The following is a 10000-nucleotide window of genomic DNA, read 5'->3' as shown; positions in this document are numbered from 1 at the left end:
AGGCTGTTTGGTTCAACTACTGTTACGTTATAGTCCATAGTGGTGGTGGTGGTGGTGGTGGTGGTGGTGGTAGTAGTAGTAGTAGTAGTAGTGGTGGTGGTGGTGGTGGTGATGGTTTGGTGGTGGCAGTGGTAGAAGCAATAGTAGTAGTAGTAGTAGTAGTAGTAGTAGTAGTAATAATAATGATAATAATAATAACAATAATAATAGTAGTAGTAGTAGTAGTAGTAGTAGTAGAAAAGTAGTAGTAGTAGTAGTAGTAGTAGTAATAATAATAATAATAATAATAACAATAGTAGTAGTAGTAGTAGTAGTAGTAGTAGTAGTAGTAGTAGTAGTAGTAGTAGTAGTAGTAGTAGTAGTAGTAGTAGTAGTAGTAGTAATAATGATAATAATAATAACAATAGTAGTAGTAGTAGTAATAATAATGATAATAATAATAATAGTAGTAGTAGTAGTAGTAGTAGTAGTAGTAGTAGTAGTAGTCTGTGTGGTGTAAAATGTCTCCTGTGTGTGTGTGTGAATGGTGTCCCAGGAATGCGTGGTTGTCAGATCTTGAGGCAAACCGTGAGCTGCCTTTGTTATGAGTGCGTTGATCAGTAAACACTAATTATTCACTTCACATCAATTACTTTTATCAATAACCTACAATGTGTTTGAAATCCAGGAGTCATTTTACAGTACACAGACTAGACTACTACTACTACAACTACCAAATTTAACCTAACCTAACTTCACCACCACCACCACCACTACTACTACTACGTCTGTCTGCTCTAAAGTGGCTCCTGGATCGCAGTCTGAGTCAAACCGTGAACTATCCTTGTTATAAATGCATTGATCAGAAAACAAGTATCATTCACATACAGATTATGAATAAGCTAGTGTGTTTGATATCCAGCAGCCACTTTAGAGTACACACTTATAACCTTGACAAGCATGGAGACACACATCACTCCTTGAGCCACAACAGAAACGCAAGTGGCTGTGGAAGGAACAGTGACAAGCGGGGATGTGATTCAAGGTGTTTATCAAGACGAATTTTGAAGGTTTCCATTGTGTCTGAGAGTACAGTGCATGAGGACGGTCCAATCCAATTATTTACACCTCGACTGAAGAAAAGTACTTGGCTTTATTTATCACTGTACGCTTTCCAATTAATTTCGCCCCCTCAGTACCAAGACGCGTTTCCCTATTCATTCTGGTGACTATTTGCTGATTTTACACAGCTTCAGAAACTCGTGTGGGGGTTAGAATAGTGAAGACTGGCCATTAATCTTCTGACCTCCATAGACCCTTCCTAATGTCAATAAAATGGTCTAATGGTACACAAATCTCAAGGTAAAAATGTGTCCCAGTACTGAAAGGATTAAATATAGTACTTGGAGTGGTGTTTGAACAGAGGAGGAGGAAGAGGAAGAGGAAGAAGAGGAGTAGGAGAGAAATTAATATCAGACCTTGTAAATAAGTGAAAACAGAGAGAGAGAGAGAGAGAGAGAGAGAGAGAGAGAGAGAGATAAATAAAGAACACTAACACAAATTACACCACAACCACCACCACTAACTATCTGTCTGTCAGTCTGTTTCTGAGTGTCTTACCTTACTGAGCACCATGGCTGGGAGAGAGTGAGTGGGAGGGAGAGGGAGAGGGAGAGGTACTTCCTTCTTCCTCCTCGGTCGGACGGAGAATGAAGAAGAAGAGAGCACACACACACTCTCTCTCTCTCTCTCTCTCTCTCTCTCTCTCTCTCTCTCTCAGGTATTCCCAGCAGATTTCCTGATAATTTTGTGGGATTTGCTTTTATTTTTATTTTCTATCAATTTTCCCTCATTTTACGCAAGAACGGAAAAAAAACAGGAAATTCCCTCGTTGGTAACTGAGTGAACGTTCTTTTCTGGGAATTTCCAGTTGATGTTTTTTTTTTCCAATTAATTTTCGTATCTGTTTTTGTTTCGCTTTGTTTTTCGTCTTTCCCTTTATTGTTCGTAATATTAGGATGTCTTTTTTTTTTTTTATTACGTTCAGAATTCCTGGCTTTTCCGAACGCTAACTTGTGGGAATGTCCGAGTGGTTTTGTATGTTATCGAGGACACGTCAAAATGTTTCGCTTTTTCCTATTACGTTGTGATCTTTGTAATGTTATCTTCATTGCTTCACTGACTGATTGGCTGGCTGACTGACCGACTGACTGACTGACTGACTGACTGACTGACTAAGCTGACAACAAAAATGACACTAGCCCCAAAATCCTTCGTTCATTCATAACACAATTAATTTAATTCACAAAATTTCGTTCGCTGCAACTTGGCGAAAAAAAAAAGAGAGAGAGAAAAGCGGTGATAAATTTTCCAAGATTTTCCTAATACACACACACACACACACACACACACACACACACACACACACACACACACACACACACACACACACATAGTTTGAGCAATGGGTGACACAACACTGGTGGACGAAGGTGTATATAAAGAGGTCCCGTTTATGACACTCCTTCCCCTCACCACATCACAATACTCTTGCCTCAGCGGAACTGTGCTTTCAACTCCTGCTCAAGTCTTTCAGTACTGGGACACATTCTTACCTGAGTTCTGTGTACGTTTAGACCATTTTATCGACACAAGGAGATTTTTACCTGAATTGTGTGTGATTAGACCACTTTATTGAACCAAGGGACACATATTTACCTGAGTTTTGTGTACAATTAGACCATTTCATTCACACTAGGAAGGGTCTATGGAGGTCAGAAGGTTAAAGGCCACAGTCTTCACTATTCTAATCCCCCACATGAATTTCTGAAGCTGTGTAAAATCACCAAATAGTCACCAGAGTGAATAATTATGGAAACCGCGTCATGGTACTGAAGGGGTTAAACCTGCCAGTAATACAGTGACGCTAGTGCATGTTCTTAACCTTTGGGGGGTGTTAGTAATTTCCAAGAGGGGCGCGAGACCTTGGAAAAAACAAGCAGGAATTTGTCATCCTCTGAGTGACAGCACTACCAAGTAATGAAGTCAAGTTTATGAAGTGTAGAAGTATCGCGTTTTTCTTTAACATCTGGTCGGAAATTGTATTGATAGATGCAAGGCGGGGGTGGAGGGAAGGACAAATATCTGGAGGGCGAGGCGGTCAAAGATTAAGAACCACTGCTCTAATGGGACTGTAGGATCAAAGCTTCGTGTGCCTTAGTGAAGCACTCCTCTCATCTATCCGTCGCATCTGACACCTCTCCGCTAATCCCGCGGCAGAGGAGGTTCACGGTGGTCATGCACGGCCTTCAGGTGCCCGTGGGTCATGCCGCTATCGGCCAAACCTCTCCCCGCCACACCTCGCTCCCTCTCCACCTCCCGCCGTCCAGGAGGTTTTTTTTTTTTCAAGAAAATATTGAAGTTTAAGCCTCGATCCACCACACCCACTGACCTTGCCAACAAAACTTATCAAGAATTTGTCCCTGAGGAAGCAACTCTCACAGTGTGGTGATAGCTTGGCTGACAGGAAGGCGAGATGCCAGGCCGTCCACTATCAGGGCTCCGTCTCTTCTTTCCAACAGCTGACATGTGGAGTCCCCCAGGGCACCGAGATGGTCCATTGTTTTCTTATCACTGATTAATGACGCTCTCACCAACACTCCTCATCGCTGGAAGTACGTGGACGACTGCACCGTGGGTGTGCCAATCGAAAATAGAGACCAAACTACTCGGCACTCCAAGCAACGTCATTTTTTTATGTAAGAGGAGGACTGGCCAAGGGCAACAAAAATATAAGGAAAAAAGGCTCACTCAGTCGCCAGTCTCCTTATAAAGCCGATAGTTAGTCGAAGGAAGGACAGGGAAAAATGTCTTGACACCTCTCTTTTAAAAGAAGTCAAGTCGTAAGAAGATGGAAATACAGAGTTTCAGAGTTTACCAGAGAAAGGTGTGAAGGATTGAGAGTACTGGTTAACTCTTGTATTAGAGAGTTGGACAGAATAGGGATGAGAGGAGGAAGAAAGCCTTGTGCAGCGAGGGCGGGGAAGGGAGGCATGCAGTTAGCAAAATCAGTAGAGCAGTTAGCATGAAAATAGCGATAAAAGATAGCAAGAGATGCAACATTCCGGCGGTGAGAAAGAGGCTGAAGACAGTCAGTCAGAAGAGGGGAGCTGATGAGATGAAAAACATTTGATTCCATCCTATCTAACAAAACTGCGTGACTGAAACCCCCCCCCCCCCAAACATGCGAAGAGTACTCCATACAGAGGCGGATAAAGCCCTTGTACAGAGTTAGTACTTGGAGGGGCGAGAAAAATTGGCGGAGACGCTGCAGAACGCATAACTTCAAAGAAGCTGTTTCAGCAAGAGATGAGATGTGAAGTTTGCAGTGAAGATTATGAGTAAAGGACAGAGCGAGGATATTCAGTGTGGAAGAGGGAGACAGTTGAGTGTCATTGAAGAAGAGGGGATAGTTGTCTGGAAGGTTGTGTCGAGTTGATAGATGGAGGAATTGAGTTTTTGAGGCATTGAACACTACTAAGTTTTCTCTGCACCAATCAGAAATGTTAGAAAGATCAGAAGTGAGGCGTTCTGTGGCGTCCCTGCGTGATCTGTTGACTTCCTGAAGGGATAGTCGTCTCTGAAAAGACGTGGAAAAGTGTAGAGTGGTATCATCAGCGTAGGAGTGGATAGGGCAAGAAGTTTGGTTAAGATCATTAATGAATAATAGGAAGAGAGTGGATGATAGGACAGAACCCTGAGCAACACCACTATTAATAGATTTAGAAGAACAGTTTTTTACGGTAAGGCCTATAGCGCCTGTAGGCACACTTGAAGAGTGTATGGGAAGCGCTGTTCAGCTTCTGCCCATTAGTGGCGCAGGCAATTTTATTTATAGTGGTACCCATATTATGGCCCATATCATCACCCAAGCTCATGTTGGGTGTAACCACCTAGAACCTGGGTATCATGGTGACATGTAGGTAACTTTAAACCACTCGAGAAATGGCAAAGTGTTTTCATTAAGGCTGTACGTGGTGGGATTCGAACCTACGCGTGGACGTCTGCCCGATCCCACGCTCGCCACCTTATCCACTGCGCCACCGTCTACTACGGCAGCAATAGAAAGGTCAGAAAGGAAACTTGAGATAAAGTTGCAGAGAAAAGGATAGAAACCGTAGGAGGGCAGTTTTGAAATCAAAGCTTTGGCTGAATGTAGGAAAATTTCCAGCAAGAAGGAAAGGTAGAAGTCGACAGACAGAGTTGGAAGAGTTTGGCCAGGCATGGTGCAAGCCTTGTCTGTCTGTACCTCCTCAGCAGCAGTGCCTCCTCCCCGCAGCTCTGTGGGCCTTCATCGCCTCCAAGTGGTCCGGTCGGCCAACCTTCTCGGTGTTACGGTGGATGACCAGCTGACCTGGAAGCAGCATGTCACCCCCACAGTGGGTCAGCAGCGCAGACTCAAGTCCGTGGAGACGCTGGCAGACAAGTTGAGGAGGGAATGTACTGCACCTCACCTTCATCCTCCTCAGACTCATGTGTGCCTCCCCAGCGTGGCCCTCCTCTCTCTCCTCCACTCAACACCACCAGCCAGTGAATGTGACGGTGAGGTGATGCAGGGTCACCCTCGGCCCTGCCTACACCAACCACCACCACATCCTCACCACCCTCAGTCTGCCCAGTCTGTCTGCCACACACCGAGAGGCCTGCTGCGTCATCCACGCCTACGCCTCCTACCACCTCCTCCCCCGCCCCGGCGACGCACCTCGCCCGGTTCGTGCCTCAGAACACCCCAACAAAATCATGTCCTTGAGGGCACCACGCACGGACCGATACCACCACAGTGCGACCCCCACCAGTGCCAGCCACCAATAAGCAATGATTGGCAGGCTCCGCACCATATTCCCTGAGCTTACCCTTAACACTCCGCACCATTCTGCATTATTTTGTAGTTTGTTAGTGTTATTATTATCATTTGTATTATCATTATTATTATTATTATTATTATTATTATTATTATTATTATTATTAATATTATCATTATAATTGTTATTAATATTAGTAGTAGTAGTAGTAGTAGTAGTAGTAGTAGTAGTAGTGGTAGTAGTAGTAGTGGCAGTAGTAGTAATAGTAGTAGTAGTAGTAGTAGTAGTAGTAGTAGTAGTAATAGTAGTAACAATAGTAGTAGTATATAGTAGTAGTAACAATAGTAGTAGTAGTAGTAACAGTAGTAATACACACACACACACACACACACACACACACACACACACACACACACACACACACACACACACACACACACACACACACAGCGGCGAGGCAAATGAGCGCGGCTGTTAATGTGTGGGGTGTGTTGAGGCAGCAGTAAATAGGTACGGGGTGTAACTGGAGGGGTTGTGGCCTCGCTGTCCCGGTGTGTGGAGTGTGCTGTGGTCTCAGTCCGACCCGAAGATCGGTCTATGAGCTCTGAGCTCGCTCCGTAATGGGAAAGGCTGTCTGGGTGACCAGCAGGCGACCGCGGTGAATTACACACACGCGAGCGCGCGCGCGCGCGCTCGAAATAGATAAATAAAGAAATTAATAAATCACAAATAGCTAAAAATCACAATAATCATAATAAATGAATAGATAAAAGAAGTGAATAAATTTATCAACTTTTAAATTGAATCCTTTAAAAGAAAACTGTATATTTCAAAATGCTTCGTTCATTACAAAATAATAAGAGAGAGAGAGAGAGAGAGAGAGAAAGTAGGGTATGGGATTTTCCTGAAACTTTCCAGCACACCAAACGTTTCAAGACGCGGTTCACTCACCCGATGATTCCCTCACTCCTTGCAACAAAACACAATAACAGGAAAAAAGAAAGGAAACCACGACTTTCTTCATTATCATCCTCAAACAAAACAAACCAAACCAATTAAAGAAAGCGACCATTTTTTTTCTTTAATTTAACCCCTTCAGTACTGGGACACATTTTTACCTTGAGATTTGTGTACCATTAGACCATTTTATTGACATTAGGAAGAGTCTATGGAGGGCAGAAGATTAATGGCCACAGTCTTCACTATTTTAACCCCTTCAGTACTGGGACACATTTTTACCTTGAGATTTGTGTACCATTAGACCATTTTATTGACATGAGGAAGAGTCTATGGAGGGCAGAAGATTAATGGCCACAGTCATCACTATTTTAATCCGGACACAGTTTCTGAAGCTGTACAAAATCACCAAATAGTCACCAGAATGAATATGGAAATGTGAGGTTTTTGGTGTGATTAAACCTTAACTGATTCATTACTGATCACATTTACTGAAGCTGTATAGAATCACCAAACAGTCACCAGAATGAACAGGGAAACGCGACGTATTTTCATATTCATTCTGGTGACAATTTCAGTGATTCTAAACAGCTTCAGAACTTACGTGGGGGATTAAAATTGTGAAGACTGGCTATTGATCTTCCAACCTCCACAGACCCTCCCTGATGCAATTAAGTCGTTCTATTATGCCCAAAAATTCTAAGTTAAAACGCGTGTCACTATTGAAGGTGTTAATTCCCACGTGAGTTTCTGAGTGAGTAAAATCACCAAATAGTAACCAGGATTTTTATTATTATTTTTATTTCTACCATTTGGGCTTTTTCACGGCAATTTCTTGGGTAAAGGGGATACTTTTAGGGGGGTACCTCCTATCTCAAAGCCCACCCGCTAGGAAACTGTTGCCCCGAGTGAGGAAGCCCAACCTACACTCGGACCGTGGACAGATACAGAAAATTGCGTCTCAGTACTGAAGGGATTATAAAAAGATGGAGAAAAAAATATTACAGAAAGACTGAAAAAAAACAATACTTTCCTGAATTTAACAAGGCAAACAACAATGATTTTCCTTAATGCTTTCCTGCACATGTCCTCTTCCCGTAATACTTCGTCCAAACACAGTGCGAGTCCCAAAATGTTTCGTTCACTCCTAACTTTCAATATTTTCCTTCAAAGCGACAGAAAAGATTAAAGGTTTATTAAATTATATCGTTCAGTATAACATTTGAGTTCCAAAATGTTTCGTTCATATTCAGTATTTCATTCAAAACTCAATGATTTAAAGTTTTTTTTCCAGAATTCATCGTTCTAAATAAAACCAACATCTCAAAAAGTTTAGTTCACACACACACACACACACACACACACACACACACACACACACACACACACACACACACACACACACACACACACACACACACACACACACACGCTGGCTTCACAAGCCAGAGGACCAGGGTTCGATTCCCCGGCCGGGTGGAGATATTTAGGTGTGTCTACTTTCACGTGTAGCCCCTGTTCACTGTTCAGTGTTCAGTGTTGAGTGTTGAGGTAGCAGTGAGTAGGTACGGAATGTAAATGGAGGAGTTGTGACCTTGTTGTCCCGGTGTGTGGTGTGTGCCTGGTCTCAAGCCTAGCCCAAGATCGGAAATAATGAGCTCTGACCTCGCTCCGTAGGGTAACGTGTGGCTGTCTCGAGAGACTGCAGCAGATCAAACAGTGACACACACACACACACACACACACACACACACACACACACACACACACACACACACACACACACACACACACACACACACACACACACACACACACATTATTATTATTATTTATTATTTACACACACACTAAAACCACAACGCACTAACCCCATAAATATTCGTTCATTCCAGGGTTACTACAAGGCTTCTGGACGAAACAATATGGAACGGAGCGATGTCACACTTCTACTGCATTTCGCTCACGTAGCATCAACAGGTGTGTGCCACGACTACTAATTGTACAGGTGTGTGTGTGTGTGTGTGTGTGTGTGTGTGTGTGTGTGTGTGTGTGTGTGTGTGTGTGTGTTTTGTTTTGCACTGAACGAAAAGTTTTGAGACTATTAATTCTCTTTTGTACGATGAATTGTGGGAAAGGTTGAATTTTTGGGGTTGAAAGTTGTGAACGAAAGTTTGTGGGACTGTTTATTCTATTTTTGTACGATGAATTCTGGAAAGTTTGATTTTTTAAGGTTTTAAAGATTTAATGCTGGAAATTAGATGAACGAAATATTTTGGGATCATTGACTCACATTTTGACCGATTAATTCTGGAAATGATCGTTTTTTGGGGTGGTTTTGGAAGAAATAAGGATGAAAATTTTGTGAACGAAACATTTTGGGGCTGTCGATTCCATTTTTGAGCGATGCATTCTGGGAAAAACCTTGATTTTTTTTAGGATTTGAAAGACACATTCATGAAAATTTAATAGTGAACGAAAACTTTTGGGACTTCATTTTTGCTTTTGAACGATGAATTTTGGGAAAGCTTGAATTTTTGGGATTTTTAAGATTTAATGTTGAAAATGTAGTGAACGAAACATTTTGGGACTGGTGATGAACGATGAATTTTGAACGCTTGAATTTTGGGAAATTTAATGTTGAAATTGTAGTGAACGAAACATTTTGGGGATTCTCATTTTGAAATGAATTTGGGAAAGATTGATGTTGCAAGATTTAAAAATGTAGTGAACGAAACATTTTGGAACTGGTGATTGTTTTTGTGAACGATGAATTTTGGGAAAGATTGATTTTTTGTAGTGTTTTGAAGACTCGATACTGAAAATTTAATAAACGAAACATTTTGGGAAGTGGTTGTTTTTGACCGATGAATTTTGGAAACGGTTGAAATTACAGGTTTCGAAAGAAATTAAGCTGAACGAAACATTTTGGAACTATTAATTCTGCTTCTGAACGATGAATTATGGGAAAGATTTAAATTTTAGAAGGTTTTGACAGACATAACACTGAAAACAAGGTGAACGATCCTTTTTGGAACCAATAATTAAGATTTTGACTGATAAATTTTGGAAAAGGTTGAAATTTTTAGGTTTTGAGAGAAAAAGTACTGAAAATTTTTGAACGAAACATTTTGGAACTCATATTCTGTTTGTTGGACGATGTAATTTGATAAAGCATCGAATTTTTGTGGTGTTTTGATGGA

General features: G+C 41.8%; 2 protein-coding genes across 6 annotated transcripts in view; one reads left to right on the top strand and one right to left on the bottom strand.

Moving 5' to 3' along the window:
- Window positions 1–5697, bottom strand: part of LOC123509079 (mucin-13-like) — a 10346-nt gene extending 4649 nt beyond the window's left edge. The window contains exon 1 of one of the 2 annotated variants that reach the window (XM_045263209.1): window positions 5288–5697. Coding sequence is in view for 1 of the 2 variants with exons in the window: in XM_045263208.1 (XP_045119143.1) it covers window positions 1600–1614 (15 nt within the window). In the remaining variant the exon portion in view is untranslated. Of the gene's footprint in view, window positions 1–1599; window positions 1720–5287 lie in introns of those variants that run through there. The other variant, XM_045263208.1, reaches the window with a different exon arrangement.
- LOC123509077 (melanopsin-B-like) overlaps window positions 1–10000 on the top strand; it is a 98464-nt gene that overhangs the window by 18914 nt on the left and 69550 nt on the right. For 2 of the 4 annotated variants that reach the window (XM_045263203.1, XM_045263202.1), the window contains exon 2: window positions 8693–8777. In XM_045263203.1, the coding sequence (XP_045119138.1) occupies window positions 8723–8777 (55 nt within the window). In that variant the 5' untranslated portion in view covers window positions 8693–8722. Of the gene's footprint in view, window positions 1–752; window positions 1123–8692; window positions 8778–10000 lie in introns of those variants that run through there. The other 2 variants (XM_045263199.1, XM_045263200.1) reach the window with 2 other exon arrangements.

This window comes from Portunus trituberculatus, chromosome 26 (genome assembly GCF_017591435.1).
Source record: "Portunus trituberculatus isolate SZX2019 chromosome 26, ASM1759143v1, whole genome shotgun sequence".
Lineage (NCBI taxonomy): Eukaryota > Metazoa > Arthropoda > Malacostraca > Decapoda > Portunidae > Portunus > Portunus trituberculatus.
This window is presented reverse-complemented; position numbering and strand designations above follow the sequence as displayed.